Raw genomic sequence first — 26,546 nt, 5'->3', positions numbered from 1 at the left:
TGGAAGTCATCAGCCCACAGAAAGCATCAGATCAGAAGCAGCCCTGCCTCTGTCTGTCACGAAAGGTGAACACTGCCCACCCACCAATTCTCTTTATTCAGTCAGCCCCAGTCCCACAAACGACCTAGCTCACATCCAGTATTACCTGTTACCACATCTCCTTCCCATCTCCAGTTCTGCACATCCCCACCTTCACTTCCATGCTGATTCTGCTCCTAAAAGGCACATTTGGCTTTTATGTACTGATTTAGCCTTTACACACTGATTGGAATAAACCATTTCAGAGGTCATGGCTGGCTACTTCAAAGAAATAAGGATTTTTAAACTTGAACTATCAATTAACACATTTAACATAGAAGTGCTTTTTTTTAGAAACATATTTGTTCTAATTAATAAATAATAATAAAAATAAAATAATAATAAAAACATTTAACCTGTCTCTGTGGAATCTTTCTTTCAATGAGAATCTGCTTGAAGAAAACATTTCCAAGCTAAATGAAAATGGATTTATATGCCACACACAAACTGTAGTACTCTACAATGTAACAAAATATGCAAGCTTAAGCAAATTTACCACCTGCTACCATAGCAAGGCAACATGGTGGAATCCTGCTCACAACACAGCATCTCATTATTGCAGCTGGATGTTTCACTACAGTGATTAGTGTGCACACAGTGTCACAATTAATTTCCAGTACTAACACCACCTTCATATAGTTTATCACTTACAGTCTCAACCAGAATCTGTAATTCAAGAATTTTTGCAGGTTTTTGGAAATTCTCAACTGGCCTTCTTACACAGGCAACACTGTAGATGATAAAAGGGCATGTGACATTTTTACTTCTGTTGTTACCTGGCCTAACAAGAGCAAGCTAACACAGCTACATTATTATAGCTTCATTTTGGCTGATACCTTAAAACTTATTAAGTTATCTTTCTTTTGGCATCCACTTTCTTCAAAGCAACTGAGGCAACCTTTCATAAATCTGCTGTATATACCATATATGTGTGTACAACACATGTATACAACAGATTTAACAATTATTTTTTCCTCTTGACAAAAAAGTCAATTTTCTATAAAATGCATCTTAACTTTACAGCGGTGTAAACACTTATTTTGACAAATCCAGAATCTTTCAGATTTGACTAATTTGTATTTTATCCAAGAATTAAGCAAGAAATGTGGGTCATGAAGAAAAATTATATATAACATCTTAGATTTATTACCATATACTTCCAATGATTTTATGGACAGCTATCACCTGAAGTATCTCTCACATTCCTGTTCTCCTGGCACTTGGAAACAACTTCAACCACTATTTAGAAACAAAACCAACGTGCTTTTTTTGCTGGCTTCTCATTCGAATCAGCAGCTGGAAACAGATGAGGAACACAAACCTCAATAGTCCCTTAAAAAAAAGGCCACCAATAATCCAGTTTTCTGAAAAATCCTCTGACCTCAACTTTCTACAAAAAGTGTTTTCTGATGAGTTTTTATTTTGAAAAGGAGGGGGGCAGTGCAGGCTAAACCCTAGAAAGCAAAGCAGAAGTAATAATCTCTTTATGGCCGTTCATGGTAAGGAAGTGACTCAGCTGAGGAAAATTACAGAGTCCATTTGGAGACACTGATTCCAAGAGCACCAGGGTCTGCAGCCAGGAATCTGGCACAGCTGCACTGCCAGAAATTTCAACCTTCACAAACACATAAGCCTAAAAAATACTATTTGCAGTAATTCTAAACAGTTTTGTCTATCTCTACAGCATTTTTTGTTGTGAAAACAAGATGTAAGGGAACTGAGGATATATCCTCTTGCTATTTCTCAAAAGGCCAAGCAAAAACAAAGCAGGGTTTCATCATAAGTAAGTCAAATTAATTTCTAAAACATTAAAAAATTGCATTATAACTTTCTTGAGTTTTGAATTACCCTTCCACAAACTCAGCAAGAAATCTATTCTGCCCTGTAGTCTACTGCACACAAAACTTGAAGGCAGCTCTTAGCACATTTAGAATTAATGCCACAATTACTAAGGGATGAAAAACCTCCAACACCTTAAAGAGTGTGCACTAGAGTAATTATCAATCTGCAGATCTCAGATATCTACAGATTACTTTTAAAGGGTGGGAAAAGATATTAAGAAAAGCAGGCTTGTGGACATGGTGCTTGAATCATCAAACATCATGAAACAAGAGGCTACACACATCCAGCAAAAGCCTGGGGAGCAGTACTTCCAGATCAAAAAATGTGTGTGCATCACTGCTTGCTAATAATTCAAATAGCCAAGAATCGCAATTACTATTGTAATAAAAAACTACAGCGATTTTAAGTATTATATGGACTAAGAAGGATTGCATTGAAGAGTTTACTGGTAAACATACAGAACAGAAGGAAGGTATAGAAATGGCTCAGGCAAACAAGAAAGTTATCTTAAGTCAAGTCAGGCACACTATCTTTGTAGTTAACATTTTTTCTTTACCAATTAACAAATCTTCTGTTCCTTCACAAGGATTCATGAGTTTTCACAAGCGGGTAACCAAAGCCATTCTGTAAAACAGAATTGGCTCTCCAACCATGGATTATTTAACCACAGAGAGTGCTGACAAGCAAGAAGCCCAAAATGGCTGATCAGAAGCTACCCCATTTTATCCCAAGAATTCAAACAGGGAAGAAGGTCTCCAAGATGCAATAACCTTCAGGGTTGGTTCTGCCCCTTCAAATGCTCTCTGATTCCCAGTGCCTGTGGCACTCCTAGGGATGCAGGAGTGGCAGCAGCAGTGAGGATGCAGGACACATCCAGGACCAGCAGCGCCTCTGGGATGGCAGAGCACAGCCAGACCTGCAGCTGGCAGAGCTCCTCCAGCAACCCAGTGAAATGGCAGGAAGGAAACAAAGCACTCCCTGCACCCCCGAGAGCAGCTCCTCCTGCTTTCCCTTCTTTTCCCTCCATGAAAGAACAAGAAATTATGGTGATAATTTTGTTCTATTTCCCCTCAGATGCAAATCAGGGCTAAAAGTTGCAAAAAGAAGATTTTGACAGTTAGAGGAAGAGTTTGTAAAGTTATAAGCTTGCAAAGGGGTTTAAATCTCATATCCTTCACTATCCAAAGAACAAGAAAACGTGGAGATTACACCGAGGTTTACAGATGGCTGTCTTCTTGAGTTAAACTGTACTATAGTACTTTAATTTAATTAGCAGCCATACCTATAGTAGAAGTACCATAATCCATATGCTGAGAGTCAAAGTTTGAGCTGAGAGGTACCTGGAACTTTTGTTTTCTTTCCTGCTAGATGGGTTTGCCTGCTGAAACACTACTCTGGCTTTTGCCTATGATATTGAAACCACTTTCATTTGCACTTTAAACAACCAAGGAAAAAATGTGATTGCTTACACAAATCCTTAAACTTGCATAATTGTTCAGATGTGGGAAGGTGTCTTCTTCTAGATAATAACATTTTTGAAATCAATGCACAGATGAAAGATGAAGTTGTCACTCTTCTAAAAACACACACTAATGAATTTTGAACTATGTCAGACAAGAACAAAGAGACAATGGTGTCTTTTCTTGTAAGTCAATTTATAATCTATAAAAGAACATGTCTTGGTCACAAATTTGTATGGGAAAGGAATTCACACTTCAAAAACTGAAACAAGGAGAGATGCTTACAAATGAGTTTGAAAATTCTGGAGTTAGAAAAATTTATTTTGGGAATAATTTTTCCCTTGTACTGAGAGCACCTGCATTCTCCAACAACAGCAAGGGGTCTTCAGCAGACTACAAGCAAGTTTCAGGTTCTACAACTCTTACTATTGCTGTTTGTAAGCAATACAGCTAATTAAATGCACACAGACTGTATGAGCAGATCCTGAATTATTATCTAAAAATGTTGCACAAAACCATTTAGAATACAAAATACATAGTGCATTTATACTAAAGAGGCATTATGTTTCTCCAATTAAAAAAAAAATTCTTCAGTGGTAATGTTCTCAAATAATATAAATTGCTTGCGTCAACAAACACAGTACAATTAGCTTGTTACCCTTAAACTGAGTTTAAAATAAGCAAATTGTTTGATGACTTTGATGTTTTCCACCCAAAATGTGCTGGCTAATTTTTCCATTCCAGTTCCCATTCCAATCTTTTAACTGCCTTAATCTCCTGCCCTCAGATGCTGACCTCCTAAGAACAGAGGTCATAGGTTAGCACAGACAGACCTCAAAAGATCTGGACTATCAATTCATGCCTGAAAGATTTCTCTTCCACAAAAGAACTACTAAAAAAGCAAATTCCAAAATCCAACTCCACAGGCTGCATAAAATGTAAACTTGTTGATAAATTGCGTTCATAAATATTCTAAAAAGATTGGATCTAAACAGTGTGAATTAATTTCTGTAGGATACAAAAATAAACCAAAGGCACAAACATGGAATAATGACAGAACTTCAAAGATAAAAGAGGAAAGCTCTAGACAGGGGAGAATTAAGAGTCGGCATCTTTAAGCACAGATATGTATGTTTTAAATGTTTCTAATCTCTACATTTGAAAGTACCATTTTTCCACACCAGGCGTTTTTAAACATGATTTGTTTTTTTGTAAGGGTGAAAGTATGAGATTAGCTGACTCAGTAAATGAAACAGCACCAGTTAATACAAATTTTAGTAATTATTAGTGAGACTACTACCTCATTTTCTTGCAATAACCACCACACAACAGATTCCTCGCTGCTTGTTTGGTCAATGAGCGAACAGCTCTCATTAAAAAAAAAAAGCCAGATGTTTCCTTTCTATGTATGAGAGAAATGTATAAAATTGTAAAGGAGAAAGATAACTTCAGGAGGCTCCAGGGATGTAAAAATACAGAGATAATAAGAAAGAACAATTTGATAAAATTATTTCTGGGGTCCAAGGAAAATTTGTTTGTTACACAATGAACATAAAGACAAAAATTCCAGAATTTCTGACTAGTGAAGTGAGTAATGATATTCCCACATTTAATAACATAAAATCACATTGAATTATTTACCATGTAAATTAAATGAGGATTATTTTTTGACTTAGAAAACTAAACTGTTTACACATTTTAAGTAATTATTAAAAGGAGGTGTAGGCACATATTTCTAACAACTATTATTTGACTGGCTAACCATTATTCCTCAAAAAAATATATCAAAACATAAGAACTTGAAAGAATTAGTCTGATAAACAGGAAAGGAGAGATTTTTCATTTACTTACTAGAAAGAAGAGATTTATAAAAACTAAAGAGAAAGAAGGTAAATACAATGAAATCTTTAAAAAGGTAAATTAATAGGCTTACATCTGAGCTACATATAACTTCTAATCCTATTGCAACTATTGTTGGCTCCTTCTCATTGATGGAAGAAGTAACACTGCACAATTCTGTAGTACAGTTCATCTCAGGCAGACACACACTGACTATCGTTTTGTTTTACGTTATTAGTTTAGCATAACAAAAAGGCAAAGATACTAAACACTGGCAAATCAGAAGTTGAATTTAAAACACGGAACTATTTCAGCTTTTTGTACTGGTGAGAATATATTCATTTATCATTAAAAGAAACCAAAGCACTCTGGTTAAACTTTGATGCGAAGGCTGTTGCCACATTAATTAAGCAGTCTGTAGTTAGCTGTTGTTTGCAGAGCTGTCTAAAGTAAATTAAATGTTTAGCATTTAAACTACCCAACAGCTGAAAGGGTAAAACTCCAAGTGACTTCTAGAATAGAGGCAGCCATTCAACACAAGACCAGTACAATTTAAATCAAATTTTGTACTTTCAGCTATTCATTGTAAAAGCTCTAGTGCCAGGAGACTCAACATCATAAGATTATAAATTAACGGAGATCAAAGAAAAGAAATTGTTTAGCTCACTCCCATATTTCATAGTGAACTTTCACAACTCTTTCCTCCTTAATCATTCCACTGTTACTGAGCAAACCCAGCTCCCTCTTCCCAATCAATAATGCCATGCTTGGCTCGCTATTCCTCCAGCTTGGCCACAGCACCTCTGCTCTCTCGTGCAGTGTTCCACTTCCTCCCTGAACTCTCTTCATCCTCATCCTACAGCAAACAAAAAATACTCTAAATCCCCAAACTAGTGAGAGGAGTATGCAGGCTAATTTCTACAAATCCTATTATCTACCCATTCATTATTCAAAAGAGATGGAAATAATTTACATTGCAGTAACAGCCTGTGAACCCACATGTGAATTCTCCTATACTGTCTTTTCACATTTACTGAATGAAATACAAATTATTGTATCCTTCTTCCTTAGCCTACTGAATTCAATGCTTGAACTCACCACTAAATCCAACTAAATAATGAACATAAAAAATACTGATTTTGGGGCTCTAACTATGATCTCTTTGTGCATTACAAACATTAATTACTTTGCAATGTCTCTACAAAACTGTGTGGTTTATTTGGTCTCAGAGAAATGCCCAGGATTCTGGAACACAAGAAAAAAAAAAGCCAAAATTATATTCCAGAGGACGATTATTCTAAGTGCCCAGTTTGAAATACCAGTGCCCTTGGAGCACTCACTGTTTTCTAGCACCTGATGCATTTAAGGCAAAGCTCAAACTGAGCAACTGTGAGGGCTGCATTTGGTGGTTCTGCAAAACAAACTCAGTATTGTCAGATGTGTTACATTTGTCACCTGGTAAACAAGGAACACACAATAAGTAGAATACTGCAGAAAGTCCCATTTCAGGTCAACCCTCCCAGATCCACTGGAATCACCATAGCTGCTGCAAGGCTGCAGAGCAGGAGCTCACAGACACCTGTGCTTCAGCTCTTGATTTGCAGCTATTTTCCAAAATGCAGGAAAATTCAGTTGAATCCCTGACTGTGTGTGCAGGGAGATTCAGGTTTTTCTGTAGTCCCTGAAGAACAGCAGAACCACCAGCACTGAGGCAACCATTTGGAGCCTGGAAAAGATCTGGGCTTCTCACATTGACACCCTTTTCAGTGGTCTGTTCTCCCTTCCCTAAGTCTTTTCTCATCCACCTCCTTCCTCATTTTCCCTGTGTTTGTTTTCCCATTCCTGCTTCTTCCTAATCTTCACCCTACCTTTTATCCTTGAAATATCTTCCTATTACCCTGCCTGAGGGACTGTGGATACCACAGGAGCATTTCCATTCGAGTTCCACTGTCTCTTCACTGAGCAGCTAGTCATAACCAGAAGAAGCAACTGCAAAGTCCCACTCAGTCCTGCTACTTCTGGATGGAGGATTCCACGTTGCTGTGCAGGGGTGGCTTCAACTGGTATGTTTTTCCTGAAATAAGAGTCCCTTTCCTGGTGTAAATATGCCCTTACAGACTCATGACTTCTTTCAGGACACAGCCTGTGTGTCACTACCTGCTTGACAAATGCTCCAGCACAGGTGCTAGAGGTTTTGGGGGTGGGGGATGCACAGTGGGAAGAGCAGCATCGTGCCTGCACCACCACTATGGAGATGACTACCTCTGTGACACATTCCTCTTATATAATGAGCTGCTGAGCTTCTTGGCAAAATAAGATATTGAAGTAAATTCACATTTTAAATTATTCATATTTAAGTAGGTTTGATCTTTAAGTGTCAAGGACAGAAACATGAAGCCACAGCTAATAAAAGAAACAGCTGTAGTGATTTGGAATTACATTACCACACAGTCTTTATTAATTTGAAGTTAAAGGGCTCCAGAACTTTTATTCTTTTTAAAGAGCATCAGATTCATCCACAGTGGTAAATCAGAGGCAATGTTTTGGGGATTTAGCAAATATGCTATAATTCATTTTTCTCCAACTTTCAAGTTTTTGGTGTCTTTTTCAACAGGCCAAACTACATGACAATTATTTCCATAATCTGGAATCACCATTATAATCGGTCCTCAGTGTTGTGTATTTATTACGCTTTATGTTTTATTATTATGTTTTGAGTATGTTTGCTAGGTGATGCTGGAGTGCAACATATGTTAAAAAAAAAAAGCAAGGAAAATGCAATAGTTTTCCTAAAATAGCAGATTTAGTGTTTAGTTGTTTAATTACCCTGAATATTTCTGTCATAAAATACAGCACAGGCAGTCTGCACCTTTTGAAAAGGCAGTTTATCCTGTGAGTAGGTCTGTTCCCAGTCCATTGACAGCTATAGCATCACACTTGAGTGTGATTCAATCAGTAGAGATGGAATTGATATAATATCAAGTTTGAAGTAATTCTGCTGTCCTAAACTAGCTCTCCTAGTCCATTTAACTTCAATTCAAATGTCCTCCATGGCATGGAACCATGTGTCATTCAGCTCTTTCATGAGCTGAAAGCAGCACAGTCTGTAGTCAGGATCAGCATCAACTTAAAACAGAATTTTCACAATCTGGACAATATCTTCAAATAATTCTCTGTTCCCTGCTATTTTCAAAGCACAAGAGTAAGTATTTAGTGATTTGGCCCCTGAAAATGTATGCACTTTCTTGTTTATTTTTGTCTACTTGAAAATAGTATAGTAGTAAGAAATTAAACACTGAGAAACAAATTTAAATTAAAGAAGAAGATGCCAGTTATATCAGGAAGATTTTTTTAGAAACAGAATAATTTTTTGAAAATTATTTACTGAGATACTTTTAACATATACTCTACTGGAATTATGCATAATGTCTGTTAAATTGAGCAAAGTTCTCAATTCTTTTTGCTTCTAAACTCCTTCTGGTATGTGTAATCATTAGTACAGGTAAGAATGCAGTGGGATCATTAGGTGTATCAGTGCAGGCAGAGGCCTGAATATACACTGAGAGTTTACTGTAAGTGAGAGAGAGCTCATCCCACGATTAAATAGAGTGCAATAGTCAGAAAACATGAAGCCTAGAGAAAACACCCGATTAAAGAAAAATATTCTGTGTTCCAAAAACAGTGTATGTACTTAAGAAACCCATCTGCTGTGCAGGGACAGCTTTACTCTACATGAGGCTGCATAGAAATGACACCTTCCTACTCACTTCATCTGTTCCTGCTATGTTTCCAGAATTGAATCTACTTACTTTAGCATCAAATTTGGATTTCTTATTATAAACACTGTGAAAAATTTGGGGCCTCTCTCTTCTTAACTGTACATGCATACAAACAGATACCAAAAAACTTTTTCCAGGCTCTACTCTGTTCTAAGCTTGCAGTGATGAAAATCACACTTGGATGTTGCTTAGCAGAATCACGGCTACCAGGTTCCAGGCTCTTCCCTTGGCACAGATATTTGCATTTACTTGAAGTACATGAAAAGCCCCACCAGAAGACACATGATGGAAAGGCAGCACATATTTTTGCATCTTTTGATGATTTGTAGGCCTAAGTGCAAAGCCCAATTCCTGCTTGCACCGAAGTGTGCAGGCTGAAACACTGCACGGTCATGCAAGTTCAGCAGCAATGGAGGATCTGAAAAGAGATCTTACTTTAAGTGGCCTGGTGATGAATTTGGTAGTTAAAGTGTCTGAAACCAGAAAATGGCCTTTCAAATGAATGAGGAATTGCTTGTATAAGCACCCAGCACATTACAGTGTGCCAGGGTACCCCCAAATATCTAACCGACCTTGGATCAAATTAAGCATTGTAACCTGCATCTAACTATGGGCACTTGGCTTTGCAAATCTAACCATGATTTAAAATTTTGAATGGGATTTATTCCATGTCTTCTGAAAAACAAAACCTTATATTCAAATATTATACATGCTGTTATTCACAACTGTAATCATTTCTACACTTTGCTCTACCATGCAAGCACTCATCCTTAGCTCTGCATCCTGGCTCCTGACTGTTTGAGCTACAGAATTGTGGAAGAGAAATCCAGTATCTTTTGAGAAAGGCAGCTCCCAGTGCTGTATGCTGGATCTGGTGGTAGAAGCTTGCCTGTCTTCCAAGAGGTGAGGTTTTCCTGCTTCTGCTCTCACTCTGGAACACTTTCCCATAGTACTACACCAGGTATTTCAGGAAGACTGATTTAGTTACACCTTGTGCCAGAGAAGAAATCATGACATACAGTGTGTGGTCCATAGGTACTGGGAGCTATACACACCAGGCAGTGGCAGTTGTTTTCTCTTTTCTCCCTTAAGCCAATTTATTTTCATTTTTTTTCGTGCCAAAAATACTTGTCCTTGAAGATCTGATTCTGTTCTTAGGCTGGACAGACCAAGTCCTGGAAGCACACTGTGTGTTTGTTATGCAGGAGGGCTGTGACTGCTGAGCTCCCTTTAAACACAGATGGATAATGTAGATTTTAACAAGGACTCTCTAATGAATATATGCAGTAACACTTTTCAGAGGCTTCTGACTTAAGACTTGGATGGGTCTGCACAAAGACAGCAAAGATTGACCTCCTGCCCTACAGCTCCATCTCCAAGCCAGCTTTCAAGCCTCCAATCCACAGCACCAAGTGGTAGCTATTTTTAAAATTTACCTACTTTTTAACCCTACCAACAAGACCCTTTGGTATTCTGGTTTTATCTCACTCCTGGAAAACCCAAAATCTTGCTAAAACTTCCGAAGTGTTGCCAGCCTGAGGAAAAAAACCAAGGATGAAAAGCTTTGTCCCTAATGTTTGTAGCCCTGCGAAGGTCAAACCTTCTTAAAGTACCCGGAGTATTGCAAAGCTCTCAAGGTGTTTTTTTGTTTTCTTTTATCTTTTTTTTTTTTTTTAATTCAGCATTCTGCAATGCCTGTTACAAGCAGTTCATGCCAGTTTAGTGACTTATAAGGCACAGTCAGAAAACATCAATCTTAAAATTATGTAAGGAAGCATAACTCAAAGAGTGGTTTATCCCCATTCTAGCCCATTGTCTAGACATACAAATTGTTAACTCTATAAAACTCTGCACAAATAATACCAAGTTTTGCTTGAGAATCCAAAAGGAAGTTGCATCCAGAAAATTCAGGGACTTAACACTTCATCTAATTGTCTTTTGCAGATTAGTTGTTGATACTGAAGGAATGCTTAAGCCACTATTGCCAGAGATAGAATGCTATACACCTCCCTGCTTTTTACAGTCTCTCCTTAAATATGTGCCTGTGTTGGAAAGATGATAGTAGGCCAGAGAGACCTCATTTCACAGGGCAATTTTCACGTAAGAGAACAAAATGATGGCTGTCTTTCCATTCTAAGCTTAAAGGGTTGTCTCAGACAATACTGGAAAGAGCAACTAAACACCCAATAAAATCATTATGATGCAGGGAAAGAGCAAACAGTCAAGAAAATGCCCTGTGCTTGAAAAAATGGAAAAAGCAAGAATGAAAATTGGAATGAAGAGATTCTTGTCATCTAATGCCAGGTGCAAGGTAGTCAGGGAGGAGGTGTTCATGTTCTAATTGCTGAAACACTACCCTCAAAGTAATGTCCTCATGCAAGGTTGTATTTTTAAGAAATTGGTGCAAACCATGCAATTTTTGCATTACTTGTATGTCAGTTTCCTCTTTGGAAAATGGCAGAACTGTGAATGCAATCTACATTGAAGAGGAGAAGGAAAATTTCACCATTTGACAGTAACACGCTGACACCATTTTGTGCCAAAGGCAGCAACTCCCTGAACTTGTCCATTTCCCTGGCTGGATGACTCAGTTTGCCCATTCCCCACTTCACCCCAGTGCTGTTCAGGACCTGCCCAGAGCAGGTCCCTGGGGCTGGCCAAGTGGATGTATCCCCTTTGTCAGAGCTGTGTGTGGTGACAACCAGCCTGGCCTTGCTTACTCTCACGAGAAGGGACTGACAGGCTTTCCCCACCATCTGCTGAGCACGGGTTTTATGTGCTTCTCCCACACTGGCACTAGCTCAGGGCTCTCCTGCCCAGCCCACACCACTCCCATTATCCATATCTCCTTCACAAAAACCTGCTCGGTTCAAGCCAATGGAGGCTTTTCTATGAAAGTTGGATTATACACTTGAGTGTGATTCAATCAGTAGAGATGAAATTGATACGATATCAAGTTTGAAGTAACTTTGCTGTCCTAAACTAGCTCTCCCAGTCCATTAAACTTTAATTCAAATGTCCTTCCTCCATGGCATGCCACCATGTGTCATCCCTTCTTGCATCACACCAGCTTAGTGGCTGTTTGTGCAGATCACGAGCTTTTAAAGAAGACCTTTAAGATTTTCTTAATACAGTCTGACTTCAGATCATCCACAAAATGTCTTCAGATATTAAAACCATTTTCTGTCTGACTCAGACACAAACTAGTTTTAAGTGACAGTTCACCCAGGGAGAATTATATTATTTAATTACAACCCCTCCTTCCCTAAGTGGCTCTATTTCCACCCGGTGGGTGGTTTAGAACTATGTTCTTCTTCATCTGAAAATTATGGGTTTGGTCACATTCAAGAGTTACTGGTGAACACCATTTATAACATTTTAACACAAAACAACTTCATTTCTAATTGTTCCTCCTTCATATTTATCTATATTGGAATAAAAGTTTTCAAGGTGCTGTATCCATGCTGCAGCACTCATTACTGTTTAGCCAGCTGAGCTGCAAATACATGGCTGTTTCACCAGTCATATCCCAGCGTGTAATTCAGCATCACCATTTATCCAGTGGCAATGGTTCTTTGAGCTCCATCATTTTAAGCCCCTCCCAAATCCCTTCCTCACAGCTCACTTGCAGGGCTGCACTATAAACCAAGCCAGTGAAATCTTTCATGTCAATGTCCAATCTCACAATGTAGTACTTATTTATTACATGTTTAAATCTAAACCACTTACTGACACAGGTCACCTGTACTAGAAAGTTTCCAGGCCACAAGTGTGATGTTAGCAGAAGGTATCAGAGGACTGAAATTACATAAATTAGAACTGGGAGATGGAGTTATCCTCTTAATTATTTCTTTCTTGTTCCCTTCTTCTTGATTTATTTTATTGCTTCCATTTTGGTGGAAAGATTTCAAAACCAAAAAATGAAGAAAAAAAGGAAAGCTGTCAACCTCCCCATCTCCCCCAAAACACTCCACATGAAGCAAGTGCCAAGCTAAGCAAATACAGCATAACAGACACTCTGCTAAAAAAGTACCCAAGTTTGAGCTCCTAGCAGGAATATTTACAGATACTGGGTAATACCTCTAGGTCCCAAAGATAACTCTAGCTTCTAGTCCTGTGAGCATCATGCACCTTTATTAATATTGTCCCAAAGGCCTGTGGGTCAAATTATTTACATGTACACTGCACTAAAGAATATTCTCCCATCTATATAAATAATTACAATTCATAAAAGAGTTCTTTATCTTGTTTCATTTTAGGTGACATAGAAACACTGGGAGTGCTTGTTTAAAAAAAAATAAAAGAAAGTACCATAATTTTTTCCTTCTTCCCTTTTTCCTCTCAACTTTACTCTGGTGGGTTACGTTCTGATTTCATTTGTTCTACTGTAAACCATAGATGTGTCTACAAATTACAAAGTACTTGATAAAGTGTGATTTCAGAGTGCTTTATCTTTTCTGCATCAGATCCCCATGGTCATTCCTAGAGAGCAGCACAGCACACTTTTGTGCCAGCTCACTGCCAAAGCTGAGCAAAGCACACTGTGTTTGGAATGTGTCAAGAGCTCCTACAAAGCCAGCTGCAGCTGGTTACAGTGCAACTCCTCCCAAATACTATCACAGCAAGGTCCCCACAGCAACAATACTGCAAATTACAGGGATCCTCAGTCTACCATGGAAGCCTCACAAAATCCACCAATGTTGGCAGCCTCAGTGTCAGGACTTTTATTCCTCCCTGTCTGTACATATTGCTGCTTTTCTGTGTTTTCTCCCCCCACCTTTGCTATCTCTAACTCCTCTCAGTAATTAGAGTAACAGAATCCATTCAAATGGGATCCAGACAAAAAGATGCACTGAGGCTGGGCCCTCACACTCTTACATTGGTAACATAAAAAGAGATGAACGCAAGAAGTTGGAATTAGCTTTCATAAATGGAGGCAATTCTCAGTACAAGAGAACAACCTTGTAAAATCTTCAAAAAACTTTTCACTAGACATGTTGGAGGTGCACCTTTTTAATTGTCTAGGCATTCAAAACTAATTTTCCTTCAAGCAAAGACACTGCTTTTCACTGAGTGATAATGTCAATGCTACTTCAAACATTTCAAATTTCAGCCTTTTTGGGTGTCTTATGACTTAAGTGTAAGAATTCTGAGACAGAAGTGGGTAGATGTTTTTGCCCACATTTTCACATTCAAATTAATTCAAATTAATTTTAAATTCTCCCTTTTTAAAAGGCAAGTGAACATTAAAGAGTACACTGTCTCATAGATCAGCCCCCCACACTGTTTTCCAGGGTATATCTGTTCAACTTTTTTTATGCTTCAGCTATGAAAAAACATGATTGAAAGCAGAATTCATCTCATTTCATTTTAGAGGTTTGTAAGGGAAGCATTTACAGGATTGGAGCTAGGATCCCTTTGTAATCCTTGAAGAGGAACAGCAGTAAGGTAAGATACAACCCCAACATTTTATGTGCTTCCCTAGGATGAGATGAATTCCATTTGGAAAGTACTGCTTCCCCTGCATCTACTACACTGTATACTACAGATTGTTCAAATCCCTGCCTCTTTCAATATGTACTCTTCCCTGACTGCCTACAACCAGCCTATTTCAATTTCAAGGTTTTTGAAGCAAGGATTGTCTTCCTTCATATACATGTGCAACAAATAGGTAAACAGGATCACACCAGCATGACTGTGGCCTTTATTTGCTGCCAAAGTATGAAACATCAAGAACAGTGGTAATGCTAATACCCTAAACAGATTAGCAATTAGAATTCATGGAAAAAAACCAATGATTTAAATAATAATAATACTGAAAGCCCATGGTGAAATAAAAAACAAAACAAAACAAAGCAACAAAAACCCAGGCATTGCATGCAACATGACTCTATAAGGCCAGATATGGAGAGCAATCAAAAAGAAAGCTTTGTCCAGCTTACAAAGTCCTTGTTGTGGTTATGGACTCTGATCTGGTCCAACAGCAATAAATTTTGTTTATGGCTTTTAGCTTTTACAAAAGAGGTGAAAGAGGGACAAATATCATGTTGTCTCTACTCCTTAACTAAAAAAAAAATAATTAAAATGGGGTGGGTGGGACAAAAAAAAAAGGGCCTTTTAACAGAGGTGAGGACAAGTGGAGTTCATCTGCAGCTAGTAAAGGTTCTTGATCCCAAATTTCTCAAACCTGGGCTACATTGCCTTTCAAGGTGACCTTATCTTTCCTAAGCTGCTCTTTGCTCCAGAATGTGCAAAGGAAGAGAGCCATCACCTCTCAGTCATGCCATACATTAAATACTGCAGGCAGAATGGGGCTGTTCTTACTAGGATCCCCACAAAGTATGTATTCCCCTTGGCATCAGTCATTACAGGTCAGGGCTGGGAACAGCATGAGGAAAAAAGGGTGAATTCACCTAAACAAATAAATAATAAATAAGCTTTTGAGCAGGAAGGCTGTCCTTGGTGAACTAGGTACGGGTGGCTTTGTAGTGGAGAGGATTCAAAATTTTTTGAAGCCATCAGAAGTAGAAAATAAAGGGTAACAATGCAGTGCAAGTCAGACTGCTGCACATGTGTAGAGACAAGTGCAGCAATCAAAATTAACCTGAATTTTGTAAAGCATAATTACAACAGCCCCTCAGATCACCAGGAATTAAAACCTTTGAAACACCTTATACTCTGTTCACTAAGTAAAAATATAATCAACCAAGTTGTATACATCTCAACCCTTACTGCAGCACCTACTTTTTTTTTTTATATAAAACTACTGATGCAGTTTAATGATAGTTTTGATAGTCTGTTTAGCACACACAATTCTCACCTAAACATGACATTATTTCACCTGTATTCAGACTGACCTCTCTCCAGTCTAATAGCAGTATCTTCAAAATAATATATTCCTCTGCAGGCTCCCTCTAATTTAATAAAACCTTCTCAAGTAAAACTCATCAGTGGGTGATTGATGTAGTTGTATAGATACAGCTTTAATAAAATTACTAAGCTACATGTAAAAGCCAAATGTGCACAGAAGGGTTTCCTTTCACAAACAAATAAATGCTGAAAACATAATTTCAAGAAAAACTTGCAAAGAAAAAAAGGGGAATAGCAAAGTAAAGTAATTACCTATCTCCCTTTGGTTTTCTTTTTTGTACTGTCTTCCCTTTGGGTCGTCTTTCACTTCCTAAACAGGGGCTCCCACCAGGGCCTGTTACCCGTATTGATTCAAGGCCTTTGGAAGATTTCTTAAAAGTAAATTCCACAGGTTCTCCTTCTTTTAGGCTTCTAAATCCTTCCATGTAAAGCTTGCTCTGTAAATAGGAAAAACATTATTGGTTACCATTGCCTTAAAAACAGTATTTACATTTATAATCAACAGGACAAATTACCCTGTGTACCATCCTACAACACATACAAGTTAAGTAACAGTTTCCTCTGCATGAGCTGTAGCAGATTATATTACAAATTATAGTCCTGGATACACTGAAAACTCCCTTCAACACTAAACAAGTAAAAATAACCTATTTTCAGTATCAGCAAAACTGAAATAACATTTTCCTTTTCTGTGATGAATGCTACAGATGAAGCAGAAAAAATGGTGTATTCTTAAAACCCTTAAAAACTCTTAACTGGTCTCAGGAAGTAAAATGGTCTGGAAAGAGAACAATTGTTTACTTCAGAGCAAATTAATTTATGATCAAAGTTTTGATAATTTGCATTCTTTATATCTGAGACATGGGTCTGCTGCTCTGAAAATGAATCAAAGATACAGCAAGCATGAGAGGCACGAGGAAGGCACTCTGAACAAAGTCTGCTGACATGGGCAATTCAAATATCCCAAGTGAGCTGCTGAATTTCTGTTGACTACACCAAAAATCTTATCTACCTAGCATGATTTATGTAGGAGTTTATATTTGCATTCACAGAAAAGGAAATTTTTATCATTAGGGCAAGTGAAATAAATACTGATAAATATTTTAATATTACACTGCAGTAGAAAAATCTTGGACAAGCTGAAGTCAACAGGAGCTTAACACTGATTCTGATACAATGAAAATTTTCATCATGATTCCAAACAAATTATGTACAAGAGTAAGTAAGCATTCCAGGACAAATCTGATTAATCAAACTCTTAAATAAAACAATAATCGACTTAAATGACAGGGAGGCTTCTGGGGGTGGTGGAGATAAAGTGGTTGCAGTACACTTTTATTTTAGAAATTACACAGTACATGAATGAAATCAGCTGGACTCTCAGAGAATATTACAAAATACTTCAATTTACACACATTTAGAAGTCTTTCAGGAGAGTTATTACACATATTGTCTTCCTTTGCTCATGAATTCCTCAAAGGAAAGAGAAAAAAAATGTATCCTGACTGATTCTTAATCCATTCTCTAACACTCACTTGGCTGAACCATGGAGTCAAGAAGGAGTTCTCCACTGCAGGTGCCATCCCAAATCAGTCACATGTCAAAAAAAGCCAAGTGACACACAGCTTGCATCTGTTACTTGACAAGTGCAACTAGGAACATGTAGAAATCAGATGGCAATCCCTGACATGGGCTCCCTGTACCCACTGGTGGGAGCTCTGCAGCACCAAGACACGGTTCTAGCAGAGCACAAGAACTGACACCTGCACAGTTCATGGTTTCCACACAAAGAGGGAGCTGATTTCTTCACATGGATGCACAGAGAACAGGACCAAGAGCAAGAGCAGTTCCCCCTGAGCTGCTACAGAGCAAACTAGTTTCAGACACAAGGAGAAATTGCTCTCTATAAAAAGAATTAAACAGAGAAGCCCCAAGTAATAGCTCCCTTTGCTGGAAATAGTTAAGACTCGTCTTACCAGGGCACCCAATCCAAGGCCCTGCTTTCAGCAAGATGTTCGACCAGATGAAATCAAGAGGAGCCTTCCAACCTAGGCTTTCTTTTGATTCTGGTTTATTAACCCAGTGCTGGTGAGACTGGAGAACAGGATTACAGCTCCTGGTTCTGCAGCAGAGCTACCTTGGGGCAGCTGTGTCACTTAACTCTTCCCTGTTTTTCTGAAGAGGGGTGCCACTGAAAAGTCTATTTTTCACAGCACTAAAAGACTAAATTATAAATTATAAAATAATCTGGAATATTTATTTCAATTAAATAATGTGAAAGCACATATGCCTCAGCTTCCTGAAACCCCAAGCTCTCAGTGCACCTAACACAAGACACTACTGCTGCTGGTCTGACTGAGTGGCTCAGGTGCTTATAATTTTCCCAGCAGCTAAAAGTAACCAAGAACACAGCTTCACTCATTAGGAAAAAGATGGTTTTGTTTATCCAGTTGTGCAGTTCTAGTAGGCTTGGCTCCCAAACACAAATGTAACAGTGTGAAACATGAGACAAATCACTGATTTTATAGGCTAGAGGTTGAGCACTATTTTAAAAGGTGGGGGGAATAGCATGGAAGGGCTGTGGGACACATGAAAGAAGAAATATATAATATCTGTTCCCTGAATCATTACCTTGGCTTTTTTGAAACGTTAAAATTTAAGGCATGAAAAAATAAATATGCAAATGTTCTTACTAATGCAACTGGAGGACAGTAATTGTATACAAATCAATGAAACAAACCACCCAGGAGTGGCTTGTTTCAAGCATTATTTCAAGCAAGCTCTCCACTTCGAAATGCCCGTGTAGCAATAAGGGGATCTTTGCCACAATGACAAAACATCCAAGTTCAGAATGTACCAAAAGAAGACACCACCACTCCTCAACTGAAACAACAAGACACTGTCTGTGGTGTGAGTCCATCTCTACGTCTGTCCTCAAGTCTTCAGTTTCTGTGGCCACCAGGCACATCTTGATGAAAGGAAAGAACTGAACAATGTGTATTCTGTCCTAAAATAAGTGCACAGTTGAATGTTCCAAAACCAGACAATCAGTACAACACAGACGGGTGCTAATCACAAGGGAACCTCAGAGGCATAAGCCCTTATTTTCCTGCAATACTGAACACAGCATGGATGCTTCTCTACTTGTTTAATTACAACTTAATGAAGATACAGTTAGGTCTCAGTAAGAGTTATGCATTTTTTTCCTGAGTTCCACCATTGTTAAAAAATGCCAAAAGGTTGACATCTGATACATATAATATTGTCTTCTACTTTACCTCAAAATAAATACTTGCTTCAAATGCAACTTAAAGCAGGGCATTATTAGTATTCTAGAATGTTTTTATTTTTCTCATTTCACTGTTAACAGCAGACCTCGACTTCTAAACAAAGCACACAAGAGATTTTTAAACATTTAAAAGCCTAAGTAAAGCAACAATCATGCTTTCATGAATCACATGTTATGCAGGTGTACATTTTTTGCATGTGTTTTTTTCTGATCACTTTTAACAACAAAAAATGTTGAAAAAGCCCCACTTCAAATGACTTGCACAGTTCTCTCCTTGAATAGATCTCAACAGCTTTTCAATGTTAGAGATGGATTTGGTGCTGTCGGACTTACTGTGCAAATGTGTAGCTCATGGTGAGATTCTCTGAGGGTGCAGTAACAAACAACTCAAAGCCATTGTGAAAAAATGGCATTTAAAAACCAGTAAAACAAATCTAAAACCTGAATCCCTCAACTTGTCTGAAGAGTTGGACAAAAAAATGTCTGTAAAGTTGATAATTTAATGTTGAGAGACCTAGCTCAGTATTTTCCTCACATTACTTAAACAAATAAAACTGACACAATTAAAAGCAGCCAGAGTTTCAAGTCAGTGAACTATTTCTAGAGCCCTGAATGGGATGTATGGGTACACAGCCAACAAACAAAGAGAAAAACTTAAAAGCAACATGTTTTTCCTCGTTTCTCTCTTTCAGCTGTCAGAGACTTCACTGTTATTTTTACCAGCAGTCAATACAGTGGTTTCAGACTGGAGCTTTTTTTCTCTTTTTAAAATTTGACAGGACCATTTATGGTGATTTGTTGGGTTTTTTTGTTTGTTTTTTTTTTTGTTTTGTTTGTTTGTTTTTTTTTTGGTTGTTGTTTTCTGTTTTTTGTGGGGTTTTTTTGTTGGTTTTTTTTTTAATAGATATCCTAATGTAAAATCTCACACCTCTCTGTTACAAGCAACGGCTTGGTCCAAAATGCTGGCAATCTTGTAGCAGTATTGGTAACAACAAATATTAACAGAAAACCCCACGTCCACAAGTTCATGGAAACATTTCCCACTACAAAACAAAAATTAAAACTTAACAAGGATAAACTGTATTAGTAAAATGGTCCCCAAAGAAATGCACCAATTCCTGGGCAGCGTCAGGGAGTGCTTACAGCTTTCACCAGGAGCTACAAAAGAAAGGAAGTTTGGAATTAAAGATCATTACAGGGGCCCTGATTGCCTCAGATATGTGTGCATTACTTTTAATAAGTGTGGGGAGTAAGTGCCTCATCACAACTTTGCCATTTCTAGTCAGGGCTGTGAACAACTGCTTTTGCAGACATTAAATCCTTTAGAGGGACGAGGGGGAAAAGTTATTTGGTGGCATTCTGCTTACCTCGTTTATTTTCTGTATCTCTCATTTCTGACCCTTTTTATCTAGTGATTGATTGATTGCTTAGTACAATGACCAGATGCCACCAGTATGCTGAGTTTCCCAAAGTAAGAAAACTGGTTTTCCTCCAAAATTATCTACAATTAAATCCAGACATGAAGGAAAGCATATTCTAAAGCCCAACTACAATAAAGATTGTAAGAAAATCTCTCCAAAACAACCTTGTACAGTTCCACCAAGAGCCATCAACCTTTGAGTAAAGCAAGAGCACACAGTGAGAGGACCCAGAAGTACAACAACTTACACTGGATGCATACTTGTGCCCTTCCTTGCATTAGACCAAAACCCATGCAGAATAGTATCAGGTCCATGACACAAGTCCTGCTACAAGGACTTTTGCTGTTGAGCAAAAGTTCATTCTAGGAGGTTTGGGAAAACCATGTATTTTTGCAGGCAGAATGCTAAAGGCAACAAAAATTTCACTACCCTGAACAACAGCCCCTCCAAGGGCAATGTGCAGTTCTGCTGCACTAACACAGGATTTGAAGACTGGGAACTTGCAAAACACCTCAACACTGCTCCTGCTGACCCTCAAGGGCTTGTTCCTGCTCCTAGAGGCTTATCTTGCACCAAATCTGGCACTTCTTTTGGTCCTCCCCATAAGCCAGTTTAACTCGCTAATCTGACAGGAAACAAACTCGGTTTAAAAAGAAGGGGGGAGGATAAGAGGAAAAGGAAACAGAGATAGATTTTTGTTTTTCCAGTGAGCTAAATCTGTTCACAGAGAAGTTCAATGAGTTCTGGGGCACACACAGTGGAAGCAGCAACTTTTTGAGATGAGAATGTACTCCTTAATATTTTATGTAAAAAAGCAAACTCTACAGCATCACACGGGGTTTTTTTTAAAGCTTAACATAACAAAAAGTAACTTTCAAAAAGCTACAAAATACTGTTTCTCAAAGATTTGCCTTTTAGCTCTAAGACAAGGAAGAGCCATGTACACTACATGTATAAAATATTTATGTGAAAGGGTGAGCTACTGCAAGTAACTTTACAGTAGGGAAAGAGCTGGTGTGTAGGCAGTAACCACATACAGCTGGTACACTGCAATTTCACACCTTTATTTACTTGGAATTTGTTTCTGTCTTGAATTTCCACCATGACCGTAGTCATGTTCATAACCTTGTTTCCATTCATCATCCTGTCGCTGTCCCCACACTGTTATTTTTCTTACTGAGAAGTGTGCAAAGGTATTTATTTAACTTTTGAACAAAAGGCTCTGTCTAATTCAAAACCCCCCTCCCTATACAACAGAAGGATTTCTTCTTTCTCAATTTATGTATCTAAGAAACTTCTATTACTGCTTTAACTTTTAAGAAGTTTAAATGAATTTTAACTCCACTTAATACTTACAGTTCTTGTCTCATCACAACTTCCAATAAGTAATTTCTTTTGATAATCTATTCCTTTTCTGCATTACCTTTTCTCAACCCAATGTCCCTCCCAAGAAAAGGGTTTCTTCTAGAATGATTATCTAATTTGCCACAATTCTCCTTTTCCTTTACTTGTGATTCCAGTTGAACCTTTTCTCTATTTAAGTCTCCAGTACTTCAGCTCACCTATGTTTACTAAACAGTTCTCTTAAATTTAACAAATGTATCTTTAAAAAATTACAGCTTTCTGTCATCTCATTTAACTTACACCAAGTAAACACAGTTCATGTTGTACCTTCATTTTTTAAACAAGCCTGTTTTCTGTAGGGTCAGCAATTCCTTTCAAGCCTAAAATAACACAACTTCTGTTCTGAATTACTCTTTTGGTAAGAAAGCTATTGATGGTTGTGTACAGAAAAAACACATTTTTATATCATAGTATTAGACATGTTGTCTGTATATAAATCTAAGCTAGATATCTACAACAAGTCTCTCGTAATTCCTTCACAAAGTGATTTTGGCCAAATAGATTCTACTGGGTCCATGCTACTCTTTGTTTCCAAGGTGCCAACTTCACTGACGACACTGTACCAACTTTCTGCATAATTTTAAGTATTTGTGTTCAGGCCATGAATGCAATTTGGCCATGTTCTCACTGTCTCTGTATCTGGTTACACATCCAGCAGTGGCTGCCCTGACTTTGTATACGAATAAAAAGAGCCTGGATATCAAACATATCTTTTGCTTTTCCTCCTCAACCTAACCCTCTTTTCCTGCTATAGTAAGTGTATTTTTTGTTAGTGTGGCACCTACACAACCTAGTGTTCTGCTAGTAATTTTCACCCTTTTCTCCTTTTCATAGACCATTTATGTTACTGCATACGCAAGTCTCATTTACCCAATTTTCATTGTTCTGTGCTTTAATACCAGGCATGAAAATCAAACCAGTCTCTTCTCTCATTTCTTAGTTTAAGCATTTTCTCATCAGTCACACTAGGCACAAGAGATAATTGACTCACTTCAGTCAGTTTCAAAAGGGAAGTTCCTCTTTTCCCACCAAAGCCTCACCTTGACTCAGGAAGAAAACCGTTTAGCTCTCCTTGGCAGTGCCAGGTTTCTGCTCCCTGAATCAGTTCTATGCAGTCAAAAAACCCACCAGTACACCTCAAAGAAGAAGCCTTGTGAATGTGCAGCCATGGCAGGTAAGGCTGGCCTGTGCAGCACCTTGCCAACATTTCTATCGCTTCGGTGATCTCCTGAAACCACACTATTCATCTCAGATAGTTTGATCGCACACTGTTAATCCCAAACCCTCAGAAGTTCCCCCACTGAGAAGCATCTTCTCCTCTTCATGGTCTCCCAATGGTCAAATACCTCCAAGCTCCCTCCCCACAAGCGTTCCCGTGCTGCCAGCTGACTGTACTGCTTATGGGAGCCCCACAGACACCCCAGGATGGGGGCCCTTTCCTTCCTTCACTCACCACTGAGCTATTCCACCCTCAGGCAAGTGCAGCCACCCCATGCAACTGAAACCGCCTCTTTCTCTGTCCCAAATACTCATCTGCTGTAATGCAGTTTTGCAGAAACCCGAAGGTTCTTTTCTACAAAGATTAGGAACAAACAAACATGACCTCTTATGCAATCAATAAACAGGGCAGATTATCCTCTTTATATTTTCATTAAGATGAGGCTCTTTCTTTCCCACCCCCAATTTTTATTGTTCCAGGATATGAGGCCCTGATGTCCAGCTGACCAGACTCTCCAAGGCGTCCTGAAACTCAATCCATTTTAGTGATGCTTCCAAGTGGAAAACTTCCCAAGAGGGAAGAACACCATCATCAGACTCTTTGGTGTACCTCTTCCCCTGACAATGTGCAATAAACTGAAAAATTAATGAGCTGCATACTTTTGTAGTCCATCTAGGCATAGTATTTTTCAAACCTCCTCTCTGTTAAAAATCACAAACTTCCAACGCAGAGGTCAAAACAAGCCACTCCTGCAGCTCATCTATTACATGAAGAAAGGAGGTATCATAAAGAATCCTAGACCTTCTCTCTTTCTCTTCTGGGAGGAAGAAAAAAAAAAGGAAAGAAAAAACACAGAGTGGGCCATCAGAAAATCCATAAATACCACCAAGTCCACTCCTCTAATTTCTTCCAAAATAGATACAAATACACTGAAACCTGCAAGATGGATTTGGGTAAGATGTCTCCTGTCAGGTATCTCTCCTGTAAGTTTAATAGTGAGGACAGGACACAGCATGGCTATACTTGACTCATTTTAAAAACCACGCTGAATATACTGAAACACAGTTCTCTTCTAGCAGATCTAAAAGTTAGCCAACTTCAGTGTACATCGTTCCACAGAGGTGGAAATCAAAAGCACAGGAAGGCACAAGTCTGCTGCATTTTTCAAGTACCGAAAATGTACTCTGGTAGAAAGCAGAGAGTCAATGGTAGAGTTATGTCACATAAACCACAGTTTCCTGCAGATATACTACACCTTTCTGGTGTCATTAACCGTGTTGCCAGAAACAACTGCAGCACCTCTGTTTTCCATGCCTGCCCTACGATGTCTGTGACCTTAATTTCTGTGCTCCTCTATACACCCCCATGCACAAGAATGACAACCTCTGTGTTAAGAGATGTTTAAGCTATATAAAGGTTTCTTATCCACTTCCCTCACCACCTCCCACCATCCCAAGACACTGCATATAATTAAAAATAAATTAGGCTCAGATTGTGATCTGCTAATTCAGATGTAGCAGGATGTCTCTCTGCACATCATCTTTCCATTGCTCTGCATAAAAGTGGCCTGAGAGTGATGTTTTCTTACTATAGACCCTTAATATCCATCTCTGAGGAAGCTGTTCCTAACTTTTAAATTATATACCAGCAGCAGAATGGCACCAGGAAAATTCTGAGAAAGCAGTTTATCCACCTTTTTGTAACCCCTCACATGAGAAAATTAAGTGGTTTACATTTCACTGGTAAACAGAAGAATGGCTAACACTGTGGGCAGCTAGAGAAGCCACAGGCTGGCACTAAAAACCCCCTGCATTTCAAACAAATGAATCAGCAAATCAGCATACATATGGAGTCCTGAACCTCCTGTTCTCATGGCAAAACCTCTATCTCCCCCTGTTCTCATGGGAAAACATATCCCAATTATCCTGACCTGCCTCCTCCTTCCTGAAGCGTGATGTAGCCACCAACAATTCTGCAGCCCAAAAGGGAAACAGAAGATTAAGGCAAGGGTAGCAGGGTTATGTTTGTAGACACAGGCTAATAACCAGGACAAAAAGAATCTTACTTGTGAGCAGTAAATTGAGGTAGGGCTCTGGAGTGGTAGTGATGGAGGTAAGAGAGTGGATGGTTGTTGGATCCTCATGGAATGTAGCAACTGGACTTTCTCAACAGGCCAGGGACAGGGTGGTGGAAGGGCTGGGTAATGCCAGAAAAACAGGGCTGGTACCTTGAAGGGAATGGGCTAGGGCAGTGGCCTGGCTGAGGACTGAAGGCAAAACCAAGCTGTGAAAAAGAAGTGGTGGATAGTTACAGCATCTCCAGGTTCTCGCATCTCCAGCCCCAGACAAGCCCTCTTCCCACTCCAGTACTGGGAGCAGAATGAAGGTTTACAGGCCAGCCTTGACTTAGGTCATGCTGGCAGTCCACCCCTGCCCCTACCTCCTTTTTTCTCTTCCTCCCCAGCCACCTATGGGCTGGAGTCTGAAAAACTGTCCTCACATCACTTCCACCCTCTCCAGGCGCTGAGAACAGGAGCCTGCCAGCCCAGCACAGCACCGTGACTGCTACTTCACTTCAGAAACCCGAGATCATGCTGCAGAGAATGTTTTCTGAAAACTACCACCAGCTGCTTTAGTGCAAAGCTCCTCCATGCTTCAATGACCTCTTCTAACTCTTCAGAGAAAAACGCTGTCTGCTTGAGCGTTCCTTTGAGCCAGGGAGTGAGGGAGTAAGTGAACATGCTTGGTATTTAACCCAACTGAGAGTAACCGTGCCCTAAGCAATTCCAAGGTAAAAATCCATTTTCTTGTAAACAGACACCTCTCTTGAACTATTCACCAGCTTTTGGGCAAACATAGTTTTCACTTTTACGGTACAGGCGTCCTTGCTTCCCACCAAGAACTCACGTTGCACTCTGCAAGGTCCTACACAAATGACAAAAGAAACCATCCACAAGCAATACATCAATGCTACTAAACCATTTGGAGGTCAGAACCTGTATTTACCATCTATTTTTAAATTCCATGTACTTAATATGCCAATATACAAGCAAAACACAAAAATAAAATACTGGTTAGAATATCTGTTTACTAAAATCAAAGTCACCATGCACACAAGAATCAAACAAGATTATCTGCCAAAATTGGTGGGGTTAAAATGCTGCCTATAAAACAAGCAATAAATAGGCTGGAATTTTTATTTGGGATGATTACTTCTTTTCACAACATTATCTGTACTGTAAATGAAAGCCCTTTTCCCTTTACAATAAAAGAAAAATTAACAGCAACATTTATACTCTATTAACAATTCCTAACTTACAATTCAAGGTCCCTAGTACTTCTATGA

General features: G+C 38.8%; 1 protein-coding gene across 3 annotated transcripts in view; it reads right to left on the bottom strand.

Moving 5' to 3' along the window:
• The window catches only part of LIN28B (lin-28 homolog B), a 79,301-nt gene that overhangs the window by 21,663 nt on the left and 31,092 nt on the right, over positions 1-26,546 (bottom strand). For all 3 annotated transcript variants that reach the window (XM_030945829.1, XM_030945830.1, XM_030945827.1), the window contains exon 3: positions 16,121-16,305. In XM_030945829.1, the coding sequence (XP_030801689.1) occupies positions 16,121-16,305 (185 nt within the window). The remainder of the gene's footprint in view (positions 1-16,120; positions 16,306-26,546) is intronic.

The sequence above is a fragment of the Camarhynchus parvulus genome, chromosome 3 (assembly GCF_901933205.1).
Source record: "Camarhynchus parvulus chromosome 3, STF_HiC, whole genome shotgun sequence".
In the NCBI taxonomy this organism is placed as follows: domain Eukaryota; kingdom Metazoa; phylum Chordata; class Aves; order Passeriformes; family Thraupidae; genus Camarhynchus; species Camarhynchus parvulus.
This window is presented reverse-complemented; position numbering and strand designations above follow the sequence as displayed.